General features: G+C 49.1%; 1 protein-coding gene across 4 annotated transcripts in view; it reads left to right on the plus strand.

Annotated features, from left to right (window-relative positions):
* NPHP4 (nephrocystin 4) overlaps positions 1-22,932 on the plus strand; it is a 149,125-nt gene that overhangs the window by 2,054 nt on the left and 124,139 nt on the right. For all 4 annotated transcript variants that reach the window (XM_042257350.1, XM_042257351.1, XM_042257352.1 and 1 more), the window contains exons 3-4: positions 4,369-4,541; positions 13,277-13,429. In XM_042257350.1, coding sequence (XP_042113284.1) covers positions 4,407-4,541; positions 13,277-13,429 — 288 coding nt within the window. In that variant the 5' untranslated portion in view covers positions 4,369-4,406. The remainder of the gene's footprint in view (positions 1-4,368; positions 4,542-13,276; positions 13,430-22,932) is intronic.

Consider the following 22,932-nt stretch of genomic DNA (forward strand, 5'->3'; position numbering starts at 1 on the left):
TTGGTGGCAGAGGGGCCGGCATAGGTTATAATGTCTTTGATGTTTGTACAACTGGCTGTAAGGTTTCAGGCTGGCTGTTTAACCTCAGATCTCACTTTTCACATCTGTAAGAAGGGGACAGTAGTGGTACTTATCTTCGAGTTATTGGAATAGGAAATATGAAAATGTGAGTGCCTGGCTCATGATAAGGACTCAGTAAAAGTTGGTGCCTTTTCTTCCCCCTTCCTCTGGAGAGCCCCTTGTACCCTTTTGTTGGGCTCAAAGCATGGGACCCTCCTAGTTTTCTCTTTATGGTTCATCTGGCCCCAAAGGCCCCTCTGCCTTCCTCCACAGCTTTCTTCATTGCTCTCCAGCATAACTGAATGATTTATTTAATCATTAGAAAGGTTTACACTGAGGACCTAGTCCTGACCTCATGGAGCCCAATCCTGCAGGACGACGGTGACCATGTAGCCTGGGGAAGCTGGGTGACTCTTCTGTGATAGGGTCCCGTGTGAGTGGGTGTGTATGGGTGGAGCTGCTTTCCTGGGGAGGTGGCACCAGAGGAAGACTCATCTAGGGGTGCGTGTGCCTGTCAAGGGGGATAGAGGGCGTGCTGAATGGGAGGAACTGAAGCAAGGGCAGGATGGAGTGTACAGGAGTTTGGGGCACTGGGTCGGGGGGAGGCGGGCGGGAGGGGAAGAGCTCTGTGTGTAATGGAGCCCCTGGGACTGTCCAGGCTCCTACTCCCAGGAGGCTGTGTCTCAGGAGTCACCTCTTCCTCCATCACCCACTTCAGTAGTCGCTCCATCTCCACCACCTGCCTCCACCTGTCTGGCTCAGAGCTTTGATCTTGGGAGATCTGCCTTTTTTCCCAGTGAGTCTTCTGCAGTGCCATCCTGTCATCGCAACCGGTCCTGCCAAATGTGGTATTGGGTCCGCTCATCACCCAGGGAAGTGGGATGTACTAGATTAGGGGTCTGGGGCAAGGGAGCCACCTACAAAGGGGGCACTGTCCTGGAGCCAGGAAACACCGCCACTGGGGGCTCCTTCCGGAGGGTGTTTCCCTACATGTGCTTCTGAGGCAGAAAAGGCTTTGCTGTAGAGTTACCCCCAGTCTGTGAAGGCCCTCTCTTTGCAGGAATAAACCTCTCAATTTTATAACTAATGTCAATGATGAAACATTTCCCTGAAAAAGAGAAAAAACTGGAGAGACAAGTTTATTGAAACTTCAGTTTCAGGGCTGAATTGATTGAGCTCTGATGGTAAGTGTGGTATCAAGGCCCCAGGAGAGTAGGTTTCCTTCTGCAAGCAGTGGGCCAGGGAGCAGGTCAGCACAGGACAGCTGATACGTGCTCTGACCAAAGGCACAGAAGCCTGCTGGGTGCAGAAGCTGGCTCTGGGAGACAGCCTGTCCAGAGGGCACCATGGCTGGGGTCCCAGTGAAGACACACACAGTGTATGTCATCTCTGAGACCAGCCCCGAAGCCCTCAGGCCAGAACTGGGGAGGGTAGTTCCACAAAACAAGTGGTATTGAGCAGACAAACATAACCCACAGAGGAAAAAACCCTACATAAACCGGTGTGTGTGCCTTACTGTTCATACAGTAACAGTCTGGATCTGGAGGCCCAAGGAGATGTATGCAGGGTCAGGGTGGTGTTCCAATGGGGGCCGGACCCCACGCTGAGGCCCGCCTGGTGTGGGAGAGCATCTCAGGGGGGCCAGTCACATTCATACCTCCAGAGCCCCCCTGCATTCTCAGCATAGCCTGTGAGTGTGGAAGGTGGGCCGGCTGCCTGAAACCCTGCATTTCGGGTCCCTTTAGAGCAACCTTTCTCCAGCTTTTTAGTGTCACACTGCTTTCTGCTTTAAAAAATGATTGAGGACTCCAAATAACTTCCTAAAATGTGAGTGATGCCTACCAACATTTATTGTAGAGAAATGTTGACAGTGTTATTAATTCATTTAAAAACAGTAGACCTAGTACTCTTGCCTGGAAAATCCCATGGATGGAGGAGCCTGGTGGGCTGCTGTCGATGGGGTTGCTAGGAGTCAGACATGACTGAGCGACTTCACTTTCACTTTTCACTTTCATGCATTGCAGAAGGAAATGGCACCCCACTCCAGTGTTCTTGCCTGGAGAATCCCAGAGACGGCGGAGCCTTTTGGGCTGCCGTCTGTGGGGCTGCACAGAGTTGGACACGACTGAAGCGACTTAGCAGTAGCAGCAGACCTGTTACATGTTAATATAAAGATACATATTTTTAATGAAAGCCAGCCATGTTTTCTGAAACAAACACATTGGCAAGAAGAGTGGGGTTGTTTTGTGTGTTTGTTTGCTTTTGAAATGGATATTTATTTGGCTGCGCTGGGTCGTAGTTGCAGCCTGCAGGATCTTTAATTGCAGCATGTGGGATCTAGTTCCCTTACCAGGGATCGAACCTGTACCCCCAGCATTAGGCACACAGAGTCTTAGCTACTGGACTACCAGGGAAGACCCTTTTTGGAGTTTTTGCTTTGTTTTGCATGATTGTGAATCCCAGTGGGCACTGCTTCACTGGTACAGCTTCTCGGTTGAGTCTGTTGTGTTGAGTCATTTTGCTTGAAGGATTTGAAGGAGATGTAGATGGGCGGGGGGAGTCCTTAGAGGACTGTGGATATTCTGCTTCTGTGCTGTACCCAAACCCACAAGCGATCGTTCCTTAAGGGTTTCTTGTGAGCAGAGTTTGACACCCTGTCTGAAAACTTTCACACTGTTACATTAAATCCTCTGGTTTGCATCCCACTTTGGGTGGATCATTCCCCCATGCAGGATTTTACATCATTGTGCTGTTCTCTCGGACAATAGCTGCTTCTGAGTTAGGCAGATCTTCCAAATATTGACACATCTACTCACACAATTTCAAAAGCTCACTTTTCGTTACCAGCGCTACCCATCTTGTCAGGAAAGTCTTCAAGGGTTATGAAGCTGTCAGGCTCACAGTGGAGGGCACAGATTTTCCCAATTCTGAATTTTGCCCAAAAGCTCAGTTTTTATGAGTTTACCTTGAAATGACAGGTTCATTTTGTTCAGACTGTGTTTGAAGTGCCCAGTTCTGAATCACCATTGTTTGTCTCTGAGCTGTTCTTTTAGTAAGAATGGTGTTGCTGAGTGCAGGAAGGAGGCAGTTTAACTCACAGCCCAGCGATCACACCTGGCTTACCTCGGGGTGACCCTGGCCCTTCATTTGGCAGCAGAGATGCTTTTTGTGGTTTACCCCCTTACATCACAGAATACTAAAAGCATGCATCCTCAAGGGTCAAGTCAAGATGTAATAAAATCCATAGTTTGCACAGCCTCCCCAGGGACCTTATTAAGTGAAGCTGCTGGACTCTGTGCTGTGAAGGGCGAAGAGCACAGGGTGGCTGGTGGGCTTTGGTTGCCGTTGTCTTGGGAGGTGATGAGGCCCTAGTAGCTTCACCCACCATTGCCTTGGCACTATCAGCACAATGCCAACCCAGTGAAAGACTCAGGTGGCATCTGGAGGTTATGAAAATAGCTCTGAGCCTCTGGAGCCTTGACCACCTCTGGGAACCTTGGGGCTTTGTGAACTGCATTTAGAGACCTGCTGTCTTAGAAGACCAAACCCATTGCCCTTTCTCCTTGCTGGCCATTTTAGGAGAATTTGGCCTCTTATCAAGGCCAAGGGCTTAAGATTCTGTTTCAGCTGAAGACAGTCTCGAGAAGGTTCAGATCCTCGTCTGCCGGAAGGCAGATAAAATCTTGATTGAGCCAGGTTGCCAAGACACCCTGAACACTCAGTCTGTCCCCACCTGGCTCCACCAGCAGGACTGTCTGTGGCTTGGCTGTCCTGCGTGCCAGACTCCAGGGTCCCCTTGAGCGAGGGCTCTCGTGGTGACATCTGGACCGCTGGCCTTGTTCCCATGCTGCCTGCCTTTTAGTATGTGTCTCAAGGCGGCCCCTCCTATGGTGTCCGCCTTGGCAGCTCCTAGCTGATGGCCTCTCTGCTCCAAAGGCCCCAGAGGAGAGTGTTCTTACAACAGAACCAACAGAAGCTCTAAGCTCACATCTTATTGGCTCTGAGTGGGTCATCCCCCCCCAGGCCCCTCTAAGAGCCTCAGTTCCCAAGGCCTGGTGCTCTTGTGCAGGGCTCCACCTCTGCAGCTGGACAGAGCACGTGGCCATCCCTAAACCAGTCACTGAGGCTGGGGTAGGCATGCTCTGATTGGCCAGGGCAAGGCTCATGGATGCCAATCCTTGGCTGCAGTGGGGGTTGGGGAGGTCACAGAGTGTGGGTCTCAGGGGTGGTGGTTCCCCTGGTATTAGTGGAGGTTCTCTAAGCCCTGGGCCCTCACAACTCTTATTTATTTGAACACCAATGGTGCAGGTAATCCCAGAGGCCCCAGGGACCCAGAGACCAGCAGAATGCACGACTGGCACAGGATCTTTGACCAAAACCTGCTGGTCCCTCCGCACCCACAGAGAACACGCCAGCCTCTGAAGGAATCGACAGCGTTTCAGTGTGTCCTGAAGTGGCTCGATGGCCCGCTAATTAAGCAGGTAAAGAAACTGACTCTTTAATGTCAAATGCTTGCTTTCACCGCACTGAGCTGAGACAGTATCGATTTTCACGTGTTTATCTGAGTCTTTCACTGCGTCCATCACCCTGGGCGGTGGCAGCATTTGGAGGCAAAGTGGCCCATCAGCAAAGAGGGTATGTGATTCAGCGACTTGGTCAGCACTTTTGACCCTGACTCAAGGCTTCTTGCTGCCTACAGTGGAGCAATCCAAAAACCCGGGTAATTCGATTTCCTGAGTTATTTCCTGGCCAGGTTGTTTGCAAGGGCTCAACACGGCCTAGGGGTTAGAACTGCAGGGGTGGAGCTCTGGGCATCCTGGGAAATGTGAGGTGGAGGCACCACCGCCTTTGCACACTCAGGCCCTCACTCTGGGGCCCTATGTCCATCTCTGCCCTCAGCTGCCAGGGAACCTGCCAGAAAAGCTGGTGTTTATGTGCCTCCACAGAACACCCATGTGATTTTAGTGTCCTGGGGAGGCCCAGGGTCCTGGGGGGATGCACAGGAAGGATCCAGTCCTGCCACTGTGAGCATGTGGCTTGCGGGGTTTGGCTTGGCAAGACCGTATCTTCTTCCTCTGCAGCTGGCAGAGCAATTCTCCTTGCATTCAGAGTTGTCTGAACACTAGGTCTGAGAATAACCTACTATTGTTAAGTCGCTCACATCCTCCATCATCACTTCAAACCCTGTGACTGAGCGCCTGCTATGTGCTTGCTACCGTGTAGATATTGCAGTGATTACTGCTCTTACAGCTCTACTTGTTTTATTTTTTGGCCACACTGCATGCCATGTAGGATCCCAATTCCCCAGCCAGGGATCAAACCCATGCCCCCTGCATTGGAAGCGCAGAGGCTTAACCACTGGACTTCCAGGGACATCCCCAACAACTTTACTTCTTAGCGCTTTTCTTGTATTGGTTCACTTCATCCTCACAACAGCCCTACGAAGGAGGTAGCATTGTTACCCCTGTTTTACAGAAGAGGAAGCAACACGAGTGACTTGCAGTCGATGCCTAGAGTAACACAGCCTCAGCCGGCCAGCTGGGACTCCAAGCTAGGGAGACCAGCTCCAGCAGCTCTGCCTCCAGGGGCTCACGAGCTAGTAGACAGCAGCTGCCTCTTGCCTAGGAATTTTACAAAGGAGATTCCTTTTATTTTCCTATTTTACTTTATTAATGCATTTTAACTTGTTTTTGAAAAGGTAATTCCCATAGTTCAAAATTCAAGGGGGCACACAAGGTAAGTGTGTTGTCCTATGGCTGTCTCATCCTGGATATAGCCGGTATTAACCTCTTTTCTGTACAACCTTTCAGACTTTCTAAGCAACCACAACAAATAAGTATACTTGTATATTTCTCTTTTTTGGGGGGCATGAATGGTAGCTTATTGCTATATTCTATATCTTAAAAAATATTCTTAACAGTATGTATTATACATTGGTAAATGTGGATCGTTTTTACTTCCTTCCCAAAGATAAAGTCAATACTTTCATGAAAGTCACATAATTGGGTTTCCATTCAGGGATTTCTGGGAAAGAAAGGATCAAAATTAGACTCTTTGAAAAACAAAATAAACAAAAACACTGTCCCCCCATATATGTTATAGACTGTTCATGTCATTTCATGAAGAATTTCTTATTCTTCCTTAAGACAGCATAGCTTTTCCTATATGAATGACCTGTCATCCTTTCATTAGGTCCTTCCTTAAAATGACCACTTGTTCTGACTCCAGGTGTTTGCTTTTATAGACATTATGATAATGGAATAATGTCATTGAAATAATTTTTAAAAATGTACACTGTCTGTAGAATAGAAAATGAAAGTGAAGTCGCTCAGTCATGTCCGACTCTTTGCAACCCCATGGAATGTAGCCTGCCAGGCTCCTCCCTGCATGGGATTCTCCAGGCAAGAGTACTGGAGTGGGTTGCTATTTCCTTCTCCAGGGGATCTTCCTGACCCAGGGATCGAACCTGGGTCTCCCACATTCCACACAGATGCTTTAACCTCTGAGCCACCAGGGAAGCCTGTCTGTAGAATAGAGTCATACATTAAAAGCTAACATTTAAAACCCACTTACAAGTTGTTTATAAAAAAATCACAGTTTAAACATGAAGACATTAAATATATGTCTTCAAACCATATGTATGAAAGGAAAAGAATGGAAAAAAAGATACCCATGTAAACTCGAAACATTAGAAAGCTTTGTGGCTGTACTAATTTCAGACAAAGTAGAGTTCAAGGTGAAGCATATCACCAGAAATAAAGGGACCTCTCATACTGACAGTGACAGGAAGATGCGACGGCCCTAAATGTGCATGTACCTGTGATGGGAGCCCCCAAAGTCACCCCCGGGTTTGGTGATTGACTAGGAGGACTTGACGTGACTCAGCACATAGTCATCTTCAAAGGAAAGATTTGGTTTGGTGAAAAAATAGAGTAAGATCAGCCAAGGGAAAGGCATACGGGAGGCAATGGGTATGAATTCTCAGGGTCCTCTGCCATGGGATTCCCACAAGACATACTCCAGCAACGAGTTGGGACAATACCTGTGACATCCTGCCAACTAAGGAAGCTTGTCAGAGACTCAGTGCCAACAGGTTGTAAAAAAACCTCAGGGCTTTTTTGGGAACTGGTCATGTAGACACACTCTGCCTAACACGTAGTAGGAATCCAGAGTTCCAGAAGGAAAGCAAGTGATCAGCATAAATCACTTCGTATAAGTTTAGTACTAATAAGCCATTCCAATCCATTAGGGTGGTGGTGAAGTCTGTGTCCCCAGACTGCAAACTCCAGCCAAGGGCCAGACCTGTAAGCCAGCATTTTAAAGACTGACTGGCCTGCTATTAGATCTCGTTTGTGCCCAGCACCCAGTAGCACAGCTTTCAAATCCGTGAAGCGAAGTTTGTAGAAACAAAGGGAGCTGCACTTAGATTCACCTTTATGGTTGGAAGCTTTTGACTCTCTCAATAAGTGATAGAGCAGATAGACTCCTGCCACCCCCCTGCGGAAAAAAACCAAAACCCAACATCATTAGGGTGTGAAAGATCTGAACACCACCAACCACCTTAACTGAACTGTCATCGTGAAAACACTACACCCAACAAATAAAATATACCTTCTCAAGTGCCTGTGGAACATTTACAGAGATAGATAATATGCTTGGTCATGAAAATAAATCCCAATAAATTTAAAAGGATTGAAATTGTGAAGAATATGTTCACTGACCAATATGTTATTAAATTAAAAAATCAATAACAATAAGATAACCAGAAAATCCCCAAATAGTAGAAAATTAAACAACACTCTGCTCACTAGTAACCCTTGGGTCAAAGAATTCAGAGAGAGATTAGAAAGTAATTGGAACTAACTGGTATAAGAATATATCAAGATTTGTGGGATGTAGTTAATGCAGTCCTCTGAGGGAAACTTACAACTTTATATAACTACATTAGAAAAGAAGAAAAATGCAGGCATACCTTGTTTTATTGTGCTTTGTAGATATTGTATTTTTTTTCCCCCCACAAATTGAAGGTTTTTGACAACTCTGCATGGAGAAAGTCCATCAGTGCCATTTTCTCAGCATTTGCTTATTTTATTTCTCTGTCACATTTTGGTAATCTTCCAATATTTCAGGCTTTTTCATTATTATTATCTGTGTTATGGTGACCTGTCATCAATGATCTTTGATGACTCACTGAAGGCTCAGATGATAGTTGGTATTTTTTAGCAATAAATTGTTTTAAAATTAAAGTAGGTACATTGTTTTCTTAGACATAATGCTACTGTACACTTAAGAGATTACAGTATAGTATAAACATAATTTTATATGCACTGGGAAACAAAAAATCCATGTGACTCACTTTATTAAGATATTTGCTTTATTGCAGTGGTCTGGGACTGAACCCTCTGTCTCTGAGGTCTGCCTGTGTAAAATCAACAATCTCTGCATTCTCCTTAAAAATATAGACAAAAGCAATAAATTAAAACCAAAGAAAAGAAAAGAAGGAAATAGGACATATATGGGCAGAAATCAATAAAGGACAAATAATAAGAAAATCAGTAAAGCTAGAAGTTGGTTCTTTGAAAAGATTAATTATATTGATAAACTCATGGCAAGACTGATCATGAGAGGAGAGAAGAGATACAGATTATCAATATTAGGAGAGGAAGAAGGGGCATCACCACATATCCTACAGACATTAAAAAGATAATCAAGGGACATTATGAGTAACTTTTGTGCCAATAAAAATAACTTAGATGAACTGGATAAGTTCTTGAAAAGCACAATTTACCAAAAGTGACACCAGAATAAATAGAAAATCTAGATAGCCCTATATATTTTTTCTTTGTTCATTTTTTTCTTAATTTATTTTTAATTGAAGGATAATTACAATATTGTGTTGGTTTCTGCCATACATCAGCGTAGATCATATGTCCCCTCCCTTTTGAGCCTCCCTCCCACCTCCCACCCCATCCCACCCCTCTGGGTTTGAGTTCCTTGAGTCATACAGCAGATTCCCACTTAAATATCCCCATATTTATTAAAGAAACTCAATTCATAATTAAAACATTTCCAAACTTAAATGACTTCACTGTTGAATTTAATAAAATATTAAAGAAAGAAATAATACCAATTGTAGACCAACACTCAGAAAATAGAGTAGGAGGGAATTGTTCTCAGGTGTTTGTTTTGAGACCATCATAGCCTTGATACCCAAACTGGACAAGGACATGAAAAGAAAAGTACAGATTGCCATCTCTTATGAATGTTAATGCAAAATTCCTTAGTATATTAGGACATCAGATCCAGCAGTGTATACAGAAGGTCAGACATCATGGTGGGGTTTATCACAGGAATGCAAAGTTGGTTTTACACACAAAAATCAGCCAAGATTAAAAGATTGAGTAGGGAAAAAGTCAAAAGTTCAGTTAAGATGATCTTACAGATTTGTACAGTTTCAGATATTTTGAGAATTGATAGCTTTCAGTTCAGTTCAGTTCAGTCGCTCAGTCGTGTCCGACTCTTTGCGACCCCATGAATTGCAGCACGCCAGGCCTCCCTGTCCATCACCAACTCCCGGAGTTCACTCAAACTCATGTCCATCGAGTCGGTGATGCCATCCAGCCATCTCATCCTCTGTCGTCCCCTTCTCCTCCTGCCCCCAACCCCTCCCAGCATCACAGTCTTTTCCAGTGAGTCAACTCTTCACATGAGGTGGCCAAAGTACTGGACTTTCAGCTTTAGATGAAAGCAAACTTCTCTGTAAAAGGTGTTGGCTAAAAATATTATGTACTAATTTTGAACTCAAATCACTTAGTCATTTTGGTATGTTTTTCTTACTTTTTATTTACCTTTGTGGTTTAGTTTCATTTTACCATAAATGTTGATTACTGGGTTGGCCCAAAAGTTCATTCAAGTTTTCCCATAAGATAATTACAGAAAAACCCAAGCAAACTTTTGGGCTAACCTAATTCTTTCCTTTGGAATGGCTATTTCACTTGGTATTTACTGTGTGTTTGGAGCTGTGCAGGGGACACGAGGGTGATCCCCCACCCCCAACTCTGTCTTCACAGAGCTCTCTGTCCGGTATGAGGAGACAGCTAGAAACCTACCCGAGTAGAGTTGAGTACAAAGTCTCAGAGAGGTGGAGGGGGTGGTCGGGGTGTGGAGGCTGGGAGAAGACCCAGCTCCCAGGTAATCTGGGAGTTCCCTGGTCCTGGCTGCTGGTCACCTCCCTGAGAGCGTGGTGAGGGGGCCAGAGGGACTGACGGTGGTGCCCTGGGTGGTGCCTGCAGCGAGGGGAGGCCCAGGCCCCTGGGAGGTGTGCACACTGAGCCCCCCCCACCCCCACCCCCTTGCGTGATTTGGTCCCTAGTCCTGAGGATACAGCAGGAGGAGAATATTCCAGGCTCTCATCCCTCCCCGCCCCTAGAGCTGAGACCGACCACCACCATATAAACAGACGACTTAGAAACATGGGAGATACTGATATAAAACAGGGTCAGAGGATGAGGGTCTGGATGGCGGGGGTCAGGGATGCCTTCCTGGTCAGGGCCTCGTGGGAATGAGGGGGCGAGTGCAGTAAAGGGGCTCCGGGGGGGTGGGGAGTGGGGTGAGGAGCAGTGCTGGGGGGAGGGATGAGGGTCTGGGCTCAAGATTCCCCCAGACCTGTTGGCACACTCCCCACCTCCACACACGACACCACCCCCTGCCAGCTGCTGGGACTCACCTGCCGGACCCAGGAGGCTGGGCGGGCAGGCGGCCACCAGCCGGTGCCCCCTGTTTCTCTTTCCCTCATATTCCACACCCTGCTGTCTCCAGGGCCCTCAGCAGTTCCTTCACTGACACCCTGAATGTGCGCTCTCCTCACCCCAACTCCTCACGTCCTCCCCCGGGGTTCTGATCCCCACGTGGAGCTGGAGTGGTTTTCTTTCTCCTTTATTGAGGTATAACTGATGAAGCTGTAGGACACTTGGAGTGCCCAGCGTGATGATCTGACATCCACATAAACTGCGAAAGGATCCCACCCCCGATTTAGTTAACACACACTTCACCTCACATTGGACTGATTTCCGTGAAATCCCGAATCAGGTGGTATCACTGCCTCTCAGGCTGTTTCCCTGACCCATCATCCTGTTTGGAGTAGAAGTGGCCTGCGAGGGTGGCTCCTGCCCCTTCTCCGATTAAACGCAATCCCATTGTTTTATTAAATTTTTTTTTTTTTTTAAAATTCAGCCACTGTGTGCTGTTAGTTCCCTGACCAGGGATCGATCCAGTTCCCTCAGCCTTGGAAGCTCAGAGTCTTAACCACTGGACCACCAGGGAAGTCACTGGGTGCTCTTGAAACACACTGTGGCTGTTTTTATTCAGGTGTGGTGGGGACAGCAAAGCAGGGGATGATTGCCACTGAAAAGATTGTTTCTTCCTTTGGGCTCCCCAGGGGAGGGGATGCACATCCCTTAAGGGTCCCACCAGGAAGCAATTGAGTTGGTGGGGAGGCAGCGGGGTGAGAGGAGACCTGGGGCAAAAGCCTGTATCATGGTTTTTGTGGGAAGGGATGGGCAAGGCCGGGTAAGCAGCTGCACACACTTGGGACTGGCTAGTTTGAGTTAGTTCATTGGCCTCTGGGGTGGAGGGACTGGTTGCCTGGGTCTGGTTCTGGGATTGTTGGGGTGGGAAGATATTGTCTCCTGGAGTGTGAGCCAGATGAGGGCAAGTGGGGTGTGGACTGGAAAGCAGGTCGTTTACTATCACTGGGAAATAGCTGGCCCTGGGCAGGACAGTCTCTTCCCATTAGGAAGGCCCCAGATGCCAGAGCACTAGGAACATTAAGGACCCAGAAAGTGAGAGCAATTAGTTAGTGTAAATACACATACATGGACATGAGTTTGAGCAAACTCTGGGGGATAGTGAAGGACAGGGGAGCCTGGCGTGCTGCAGTCCCTGGGGTCACAAAGAGTCGGACATGACTTAGCAACTGAAAAACAACAAAAATAACATACATGGCTTCCCAACAGGAGATGTGGGAAGATTCCTGGGTCGGGAATCCGAGCACACTCCAGTGTTCTTGCCTGGGAAACCCTGTGGACAGAGGAGCCTGGTGGGCTACGGTCCATAGGGTCGTGAAAGAGTCGGATATGCTTTAGCGACTAACAACAACAAAAAAGATACATGTAGTCAGAATGATTTTCCTGAGCACCCGCTCTCTTCACCCAGAGCTTCCTTTTGCCTGGTTTATTCTCCAAGGGTCCACTCCTGGTTCCCGTCCACCCCACCCTGCCTCCTTAGTTCTCAGTTTAGATGTTATCTTTCAGAGCCCCTTCCCTGGCCGTCTTCTTCTAAGAGCTGACCCACCTATCTTCCCCTGCTCCCATTTTCATTGTCTTCACATGAGCCCCAGGGACGCAGGTTTTGTGTGTTTTGTTCCCTTTTGCGTTTCCGGTGCCTAGAACAGTGTCTGGCACAGAGTGGACACACAAAATAGATGCTTAGATAACATTTACTAAATGATTGCATGAAAGGAAAGCAGAATTCCTGGTGCCAGGTCGACAGTAAGAGCTGCCCCCTTGCCAGGTGTGCCGGTGGTAACAGCACTGAAGACCCAGGCAGAACCCTCTGTAGGTGGTACCACTGGGCACAGGGCAGGTCTAGTAGTCTCTGGTGCCTTGTCTGTATCTGCGGTTCTCAAAGATCGGCTTTTCTTTTATTTATACCGTGACCCCAACCCACCCAAATAATTCTGACAAGCTGAGGATTTAGAGTTTGTGGTTATATTGGGAATGATTTGGCTGTCAATGGTAAAACAAATAACTCCTCCCCAAGCACTCCCCCCACCTAAAAAAAAAACCCAAGTGAAATAGCCCAAGGAGAGATAATTTGTTAACCTCACTTAAAGACAAACCTATCGTTAGCATAAGCTTCAGGTGTGGCTTGATCCGGGATCTCATGTGGTGTCACCTGAGCTTGTTTTTCCTTGGTTCCACGTGGTGTCATAGGTGTCTGTCCCCACAGCGTTGGCTTCTTGTGCGGCTTGCTGGTTCCAGCCTCTGACTGGCCAAGGGAGGGCCGTGGAGAGAGGTAGTCCCTTGGAAGGAAGGGCCTGATACCTAAACCAGGGGATGGATGCTGAGTGGCCCAGTTTCCCCCAAATGGTCCATGAGCATCTGTGGGGAGGCTCTCAACCTTGAGGATCCTTCAGGGCCATCCCTCTGTCTCCTAGGGGGTGCTGGAGCTGCTGTCAGAGGTGGGTTGCCACCTGCGCGTGTCTCTCTTCGATGTCACCTATCGGTACTTCTTCGGGAGGACGTGGAAGAGCTCGTCGAGGCCTGCAGAGCCGCTCAGCGGGCAGCCAGCCAGGATCACCTTCAATGAGGTGAGTACAGTGGCTAGCAGGCATGCAGGTTCCACGCAGACCTGGGGGTGCCGCTAGTGCACCCCAGACTCCAGGAATGCCCCGAGCAGCAGGCCGAGCTCTCACAAAGTTCGTCCTGGCAGCCAGCATTTGCTTCCAGACAGATGCTTGTATGGCAGCCACGTGCCCTGAGTGGATGGTGGCAGGGGGTGGGTGTGGGGGGGCAGCATATGTGTGGGTCTCGTCGCCTTCATGGAAACTTCCAGCTTTGGCAGCAAAGTTAGGAAATTATTGATCTCATCATATTTCCTCAGTTTTCCTCCTCGTTCACTTCCCCCTTCTTTTTCTTTCTTTTTAGTTTAGAATTTTTTTTTAAGATGAGCAAATTGAGACTTAGAAGTGAGGTGCCTTGCCCAAGTAGAAGGTGGGAGGGCCTGGAGCCCCTGCCTCTGTCTGCAAACTAGGTGGTTGCCTTGGCATCGGTTGGTGACATGGTCTTGCCCATGCAGCACCCCTGTGTCTGGCTGCCCTGCAGATAGGGTGTCCCATTCTCGTTCAGCTGCACCAAATCCACAAGCGTCTCTTCCAGTGACTGCCGTCTGCCCACCATGGGGCCGGGTGCCCAGGCGATGGTGCTGGGTGGATGGGATGGGTGTGGTTCTCACCCTGGACAACTTACAGCCTGCTGGGGTGACACACCCAGGCAGGTGGCAGCAAGTGTAGGTATGGTGAGTTGTCAGAGTGTAGGTATGGTAGGTATGTCAGAGGAAACTGACAGCCACTGCCCTGGGGAAGAAGGGGAGACATAAGCAGGTGGTGAAGGAAGGCCTCTGGGAGCTGAGCCTATGGGATGGAGGCAACCAGCCCAGGATAAGTGGAGTGGCAGAAGCTGTGTCCCAGGGAGGAGTGGGAGGGGGGCCAAGGGTAGGCCTGGTGGGTAGCTAGCTGGGAGGAGCCTTCTGGAGACAACGGGGTTTTCCTCAAGAGCTGGAGGTGTCCCAGCGGTCTTCTTCCCAGATGCTCCTTCAAGCTGCGCCTGAACGCAGTGGGTCCTGCAGGGAACAGTATTGGAGGGCCGGTGTTGCGTTGATTTTGTCCTTCTCTGCACAGCGTCAGGGAAGCCCAGTAGGTGACGGTACAGTGAGTAACGGAGGTGGTGGCGGTGGCCACAGCCGTCCTGGGGAAGGTCTCCGTATGTAACCCAACCAAGCGAGCCGCCCTCTTTGTGGGGGATGGTCCTGCCCAGTCATGAAGCCGCCAGGCTTCTCTGCACTTGGCTGTCACCCGCAGTCAGGATGCTGTGTGCAGCGTGGACTGATGTTACTGGTCCTTACTGAACATGCAGGAGAGGGGGATGCTGCGCCCAAAGGTTCAGGAAAATTAGATATGGCCCTGGGGACGTGCGTCCTGGGGACCAGGACCATGACTGGTGTGTTCTGGCCATCAGACGGCCCATGCTGAACCCCTTATTCTGGTGTCTGAATCGAGAGAGAGGCTGTGTGTTGTAAACTGCATGTGACTGTGGGTGGCTGTTTAGGGTGCTGTCCCAGCTCCTGTACTGAGTCACCTTTGCGCCTCTGTCTTAGGGCGAGCGGTTGGGGGTTGTCGAGGCCTGGCAGGAGTGTGGTGGCCCCAGTGTTGCTGGGAGCCTGGCTGTGGTGCCGTCTTCTAGGGCTGGGCTGTTTGGATTCTCTTTCTTGAGTGGACAGTCATGCCCTGGAAAGCCTGGCGTGGTGACAGATACTACGGTGACTGTGTCCCCTCCTGGGGAGTCACCACAGGATGGTTGGCTCCCAGCTTCTTGGGGAGGTTTCAGACCCACCGTTTACCTCTGGAGGTCAGTATCTGTCTTGAAGAGCAGTTGGCAGGTCAGAGGCCGTGAGTGACAGACCCCTTGACCACAGTGATTGTCCTCAAGCCTTGTTTTAACCCTGGCGTTGGAGGGGCCCTGCAGGCTCTGTTGGAAGTGCTGCTGTGTCGAGGGGATGGTGATCCCCTGAGATCAGCGGAGGAGCATTCTGCCACCACTGGGGTCCCAAGATGAACCCTCCTCCTGTGACCTTCCCCATGGCTTTCCTTGTAGTCACGGTCACTGCCAAGACAGGCCACATGTGGAGGGCCTGCCGTCTCCCCGACCAGCTCAGTGGCTGAGAGCCCTGCAGAGTAGAAGGTGCGTTGTAAGAAGTGGCCTTCAGAGCTGCTGCTCCACCTTCTGGGCTTATCAAGGGCTCAGCATCCATGCCCGAGAGGGTTCTCAGGTGTCGCCCCATCCTGGGAGCTGTGGCTCGAGGCCCTTTCAGCTCATTTCTTGTCTGGTCTGATCTGTGGGAGCTGAGTGCTGCTCAGTCATTTGGGCTCTGCTCAGCGGGACGTGGGGACCAGGGCCATGTGTTAGGGAGGACCACAGTCTAACATTTTCAGAAGAATCTGCACCCTTCAGTTACTGATCTCAGCGAGGCTGGTCCTGAGGAACAGAGCAGTTTTGGTTGGGAGGGGATGCCAAGGCCCCAGAATTGCTCAGCCAGAGCTGTGTTCAGGTGCTATGCCCCAGGTGGGCAGCAGAGGCCAGTGCTGCCCCAGGAATGGTCCATCCTGATGGGCCGCTTCGCAGCATCCTCCCCACCAGCACTGTCCTCTCGTCCTTGACGTTCAGAATTTAGTGAACTACAGAGAATCCCCTTTGCCGTGTGTGTGTGTGCATACATGGATGTACATGTGCACATGAAATGTGGAGCGTTCCCGGGGTGGCCTGGATACGCGGAGGGTCTGGTTATGGGGTTGTGTCATCTGAGCAAAGCTCTGTGTACACACCTATGGGAATAGAGAGAAACACAATTTGCCCTTTTTAGAGGTGATTCTGAAATTTGGTGAAGATCTTTTTCTGATTTTACTAATTGCCTGGGCTTTTCTGGTTCTACCCATTGGTTGTGGCTCAGGGGTGATGTGATGGAGGTTACCAGCAGCCAGTAGCAAGGGCCCATCTGGAAATTGATGTGGTCATCTGGCCTCTGTGTAGACTCATGAATCAACCACGTGGGCTCTGGGTTTTGATTGAGTTGTCCTTGTAATACACAGCCCTGAAAGAAGATGCTATTTTATTACTTTGCAAACAATGTCCTGTAGGAAAGACCACGGACAAAAGGAGTGCTGCCTTGAGCCAAGCTGGGTGTTTCTTTCCGGGAGTGATGAATTCCTTATGCCCCTCTCGTCCCAGCCTCCCTGCTCTGCCTGGCGGACTACAGGGCACCAGCTCCAGGCCTCTCAGCTCTGAGCTCAGAACTCTGTGTTCTCCTTCGATGCTGCCCTCGGTGGACAGGAATCACCCTTCACTTGCACTGAGACGGTCGATCATTCTTTCAGCCTCTCAAAAGATATCTTTAAAAAATAATCTGAGAGGCCAAAGCACCATGCAGTTCCTGCACTTACTTTCTGAGATGGTCATAATTCTCCCTTAAATTCTTTCCTTAACTAACCACGCTCAGCCTGCAGTGACAGGCTCATTTTTCCTCCTTTATTTATTTTACTCAAGCCACTGGGTAGGAATCCTAGTGGTTCTTCACAGGCAGCCAGAACCCAGATCAGGGGATGATACCTCCAGGGACTGTCTCAGCCCCAGGTGTGGCTGGAGCCTCAGGTGGCTCCCTGGCCTCCTGGGACACAGGGAACTGGTCTGCTCCCTCTTCCCATCGCCAAGGCCGGGAGAAACGGGCTCCTGAATGTTCTTGTTTGTCAGAGTAATGAGAGGGAAGTGTGTGCTCGTGCTCAGTCGTGTCCAGCTCTTTGTGATCCCATGAACTGCAGCCCTCCAGGCTCCTCTGTCCATGGGATTCTCCAGGCAAGAATACTGGAGTGGGTTGCCGTGCCCTCCTCCAGGAGATCTACCCTACTCAGAGATCAAACCCAGGTCTCCTGCATTGCAGGCGGATTCTTTACCAGCTGAGCCACCAGGGAAGCCCCAAAACACTGGAGTGGGTAGCCTATCCCTTCTTATGTCCGCTGCACTGCAGGTGAATTCTTAACCTCAGAGAGGGAGGTGACTGTCCTTTAAAAGTGGAGGCTGTCCATAAGAAAGAATGGAACAATGCCATTTGCCGCAACGTGAATGAATGTAGAGATGATCATACTGAATGAAGTAAGTCAGAAAGAGAAAGACAAATGCCGTATGATATCACTTACATGTGGCACCTAAAATATGGCACAAGTGATCGTGTCTATGAAACAGAAACAGACTCAGACATAGAGAGCAGACTTGTGGTTGCCGAGGGATGTGGGGGGCTGGGGGAGGGAAGGATTGGGAGTTTGGGGTTAGCAGATGTAAACTGGTTTATATTTATAGCATAGGAAACTGTTGATATGTTCACTGTCATGTGATAAACCATCATGGAAAGAATATAAAAAAAAGAATATACCATCTGATGCAAAGAGCCGACTCATTGGAAAAGACCCTGATGCTGGGAAAGATTGAGGGCAGGAGAAGAGGGCAACAGAAGATGAGATGGTTGAATGGCATCGTTGACTCAATGGACATGAGTTTGAGCAGACTCCAAGAGATGGTGAAGGACAGAGGAGCCTGGTCTGCTGCAGTCCATGGGGTCGCAGAGAGTCCAACATGACTTAGTGACTGAACAACAGCAACAATGTGTGTATAACTGAATCACTGTGCTATACAGCAGATATTAACACAACATCTGTAAATCAACTCTACTTCAATAAAATTAAAAACCAAATAGATGCTGTAATGTCAGTGTATCCAAGTGAAACTCCAGGAGGCTCTGCCCAGTGACTTGGTTAACTGCCAGGTTCCTGGACATGCCCTCCCCCCTCCTTACCCACTCTCATGTTCCAGGAGCTGCTCCTGATGTAAACCATTTGCAAAGCAGGAATCCAGCATGGCTCCGGGCACCGTCTCTGCCGAGAGCGCCTGGTCCGTATCACTTAGGAGGATTTCTTTCCTGTCTGGCTCAACAGAAACAACTCCTGGGGACCCTCCCTGAGCCAGAAATGGGGGCAGGTGTAGAAGTGAGTGGATGAATAGAAGGAGAAATGATATCTCTCCATGATGAGAGATAGGGATAGGGATTTAGTTGTTTGGTGATTGAACTGTCTACCATGTGGGCTTCCCAGGTGGTGCTAGTGGTAAAGAATCTGCCTGCCATTACACGAGACTTAAGAGCTGAAGGTTCGATCCCTGGGTCTGGGAGATCCCCTGGAGGAGGGCATGGCACCCCACGCCAGTATTCTTGCCAGGAGAATCCCATGGACAGAGGATCCTGGTGGGCTACAGTCCATGGGGTTGCAGAGAGTTGGTCACGACTGAGCGTCTGAGCACATAGACATACATGTGGGGACAGTAGAAAGCTTCGAATTTGTCAGCTTCTGTGTGTTCATCACAGTCTCCTGGGGCTGTTTCTGCTTCAGGTTGTAACTGGGTGTGCTGTTTCTGAATAAGCCCAGCCACCCTTCTCCAGGCGGGAGTGGGACTGGCTTTGGCCAGGGGGGTGGGATCTGACGCAAGGAAGATATGGGCTGAGTCCTGCTCCATACATACTCCTGTGGGGTCTGGGCCCAGTTGTTTAAACTCTTGACTCTGAATTCATCATCTGTGCCTGATGGACAGCAGTGTCCACCTCTTAAGGGTCCGGAGTGTAAGCAGTAGGTTCTTCCCAGACAAGTGCCCAGGGAGCAGTAGGGGCTCACTCAGCAAACACTGGCTTGGGGTCTGCTCTGTGCCAGGTTATGTTAGGACCTGGACATGCCCAGATGGGCAAGACGGTGTGTGGTCATTTTAGCCATGGTGGGATTTGCGTTGTCACTGTAGATGGGAGCTTGTCAACCTTGGCTCCACAGACACTTTGAGCCAGATAATTCTCTTGGTGTGGTATTGGGTGAGGGACACTGTCTCCAGGGCTGTGTTCTTTTCCTGCGAATAATGCTGGGCCCCACCCCAGATGAGTGAAAACTTCTGACTGGAATTAGAGATTTGGCATCTCCTGGAGGAGAGTTTTGCTCAGTGGATTCACTGTGCTTGGAGTGGTCAGTCTTGTGGTCGGTCGTGTGCAGCAAACTGTTCTGAGCCTCCAGTGGAAGGCTGAGCTGATAGAGGCTGCAGACGGATATGTGGTGTATTTACCTTCCTGAAGCTACCCTACTAAAGGTTTACTAAAGAAAATTGTTTGGTGGGGCTTCCCTGATGGTCCAGTGATTAGGACACCATGTATCCACAGGTTTGATCCCTGGTTGGGGAACTGAAATCCTGCAGGCCGCGTGGTGAGGTCAAAGAAGGGGAAAACAAAATTGTTTGGAAGGTACTAGTTTAATTTCTGTGCCTCTCTCCCCAACCTTGTCCTCAGCCTGGGACGGAAGAGTGTGTGTCACTTAGGGCAGGTTGAGTGGCTGTGCAGCCGCGGGCTAAGCCTCTACACAAACACCCCTGTTCATCTGAAGCCCAATTTCGATTCTGTCACGTGTGTGAAAAATGGACCCTCAGCCCCAAGGGAAAATGTCGGCGTTTTTGAAGATGAAGGCATTAAGACAGGAGCATTTCTATGATTTATTAACCAGTTTATCCTGTCAGGGGGGCACCTTGTCAGGGGCGGATGAGTGAGCTGTGGCATGGAGGGGCCAGAGGCCCACTCTTCTGTGTCCCACGGCTTCTCTCTCGGTAACTGGACGGGCTTGACTTCAACTTTTAATCCTGCAGCGGCAGCTGATGCATCTCCAGGTATCCTGCATGGCCGCCGCCAGGCGTCCTGACCCTGGAGGGCTTGGTTTTTTAAAATATTTATTTACTTGGCTGCGTCGGTCTCACCTGCATCGGGCGGGGTCTTTCGATGTGGTGCATGGGCTCAGTAGTTGCAGTGTGTGGACTTAGTTGCTCTGTGGCACGTGGAACTGGGTTCTCAGTCCTCTGACCAGGGATCGGATGCGTGTCCCCTGAATTGGAGGGAGGATTCTTTACCACTGGACCACCAGGGAAGTTCCTGGAGGGCTTGTTTGCAGAATTGCTTGATTGTGCTTGGGATGTTTGACCAAGCGCACAGGGGTGGGGTGGGGGTAGGGGGCCTGGGTTCTAGGTGACTTGGCTCCTCTGGGGATCCCTGGCTGGGTGCCTGAAGGGCTGAAGCCACAGAGTTGGGTGGTTCATCCCCAGGGCTTTTGCTTGTATAGAACTTTCGAGCTGGTCTTCCCTGGGCAGGGTATGCATTTTCTACTTGCCTAAGCTGACTCTTGAGAAGTCCCTTGGACTTCAAGGGGATCAAACCAGTCAATCCTAAGGGAAATCAGCCCTGAATATTCATTGGAAGGACTGATGCTGAAGCTGAAGTTCCAATACTCTGTCCACCTGATGTGAAGAGCCGACTCATGGGAGAAACCCCTGATGCTGGGAAAGACTGAGGGCAGAAGAAGAAAGGGGTGACAGAGGATGAGATGGTTGGGTGGCATCATGGACTCAGTGGACATGAGTTTGAGCAAAGTCTGGGAGATAGTGAAGGACAGGGAAGCCTGGCGTGCTACAGTCTATGGGGTCACAAAGAGTTGGACATGATTTAGCGACTGAACAACAGCAACAAATTAATCTTTACCTTTGAACTTCTTGAGGCTAGATTGTGTTTCTAGGTTCCTTAGAAATTCTTTTTTTTTTTTTTTTTTGATGTGGACTGTTTTTTTAAAAGTCTTTATTGGATTTGTTCCAATATTGATTCTTTTTTTAAAATATAAATTTATTTATTTTAATTGGAGGTTAATTACTTTACAATATTGTAGTGGTTTAGCCATACATCAACATGAATCTGCCTCAGGTATACACGTGTTCCCCATCCTGAACCCCCCTCCCTCCTCCCTCCTCGTACCATCCCTCTGTGTCGTCCCAATGCACCAGCCCCAAGCATCCAGTATCATGCATTGAATCTGGACTGGCGATTTGTTTCATATATGATATTACACATGTTTCAATGCCATTCTTCCAAATCATCCCCCCCTCTCCCTCTCCCACAGAGTCCAAAAGACTGTTCTATACATCTGTCTCTTGCTGTCTCGAATACAGAGTTACTGTTTTGTGTTTTGTTTTGTTTGGCCGAGAGACACATGGGATCTCAGCCTGCCGACCAGGAATCGAACCCTTGCCCCTTGCATTGGAAAGTGAAGTCTTAACCACTGGATCACCAGAGAAGTGCCTGGAAATTCTTTAGTATGTGCGGCGCACTCATTAGAGAGGCAGTGAATCATGTTTGGAAAAGCATCAGTAGTGAGGGGATGAGGCACTCAGCCCTTGTGTTGCCTTGTAAAACGCTGAGCTTCCAAGGCCGACCCTGCTGGTGAAAGTGGAGTCTCTGAGACAGACCAGAGTGGGGCTCTGTGGTTAGTTTGGTCTCAGAATAAGTTTTTGCAGTGGTAAAGGAGAGGGAGAGGCAACAGCCATGAATTGGTAAGTGAAAGTGAAAGTCACTCAGTCGTGTCCAACTCTTTGAGTCCCCAAGGATGACTGTACAGTCCATGGAATTCTCTAGGCCACAATACTGGAGGGGGTTGCCGTTCCCTTCTCCAGAGGATCTTCCCAACCCAGGGATCAAACCTAGGTCTCCTGCACTGCAGGCAGATTCTTTACGAGTTGAGCCACCAGGGAAGCCAGATTGGTACCTGGGACATGCCCAAAGCAGCTGGTCCTACCGCCTCCGGGCAAAGGATTTCAAGGTGACCTCTGAGCTGAAGGATTATGGCTGCTCTGCATCACAGCTGACAATGTTTGTTTCACTGCCAAGAAGAAAAGTGGGTAGTGTCCATAAAACTGATATGCACAGGTGTAAATGTGGGAGGTGAGATAATGACAAACTTGACTTTGCGGTGGGGCTTTTTAAAACAGTATTCAAGTCTTGGAAACGGAAGCATAATTCTCTCTTGGTCCAACCACCTGTCAGCTGTAAGTGGTCATTATTTCATCATTTTGCAATAAAAGATAATAGAATAACGATTTATATCTCTTGGCTGATGTTTTAATGTGTCTCTCTGTTATGCTGGGCTGACAGTCTGTGATTACAGTAAACGTTTTCTTGGTGACACCGTGGTAATGACTCGTTAATGGGGGATTATTCCAAGTTTAAATCACATTGCCACAGCCCGGCCTGGCCCGGCCCTGTGTTGGGGGGTGGTCTTTGAGCTCAGTTGGTGACCCTACCACCTGGGCTTTGCCCCAACAAGGACACTGGATTCCAGGGACCCCGCGAATACAGAGCCTCAGTTCAGTACTGACCTGGGCTCTCGGGTCGCTTGTTCCCTGAAGATTCTCAAACCCAGTTAGTACCTCCATTTCTATTATCTGTGTCTACGACATTTGTTAGTTTTAGATGAAAGTGACTGCATTGGATTTCAGGAGATTGGAAACAGTGGCAGAAGGAAGGTGTTTCTGTTCCCATGTGGCCACATGCATCTCAGCGACGGGAGCTGGATTTGACTCGTCTGTGCGACGGGAGCTGGGTTTGACCCATCTATGTCGTCTTTCTCACTCCCCATCCCATGGAGAAGCTACA

Source organism: Ovis aries, chromosome 12 (genome assembly GCF_016772045.2).
Source record: "Ovis aries strain OAR_USU_Benz2616 breed Rambouillet chromosome 12, ARS-UI_Ramb_v3.0, whole genome shotgun sequence".
NCBI classification, from domain to species: Eukaryota; Metazoa; Chordata; class Mammalia; order Artiodactyla; family Bovidae; genus Ovis; species Ovis aries.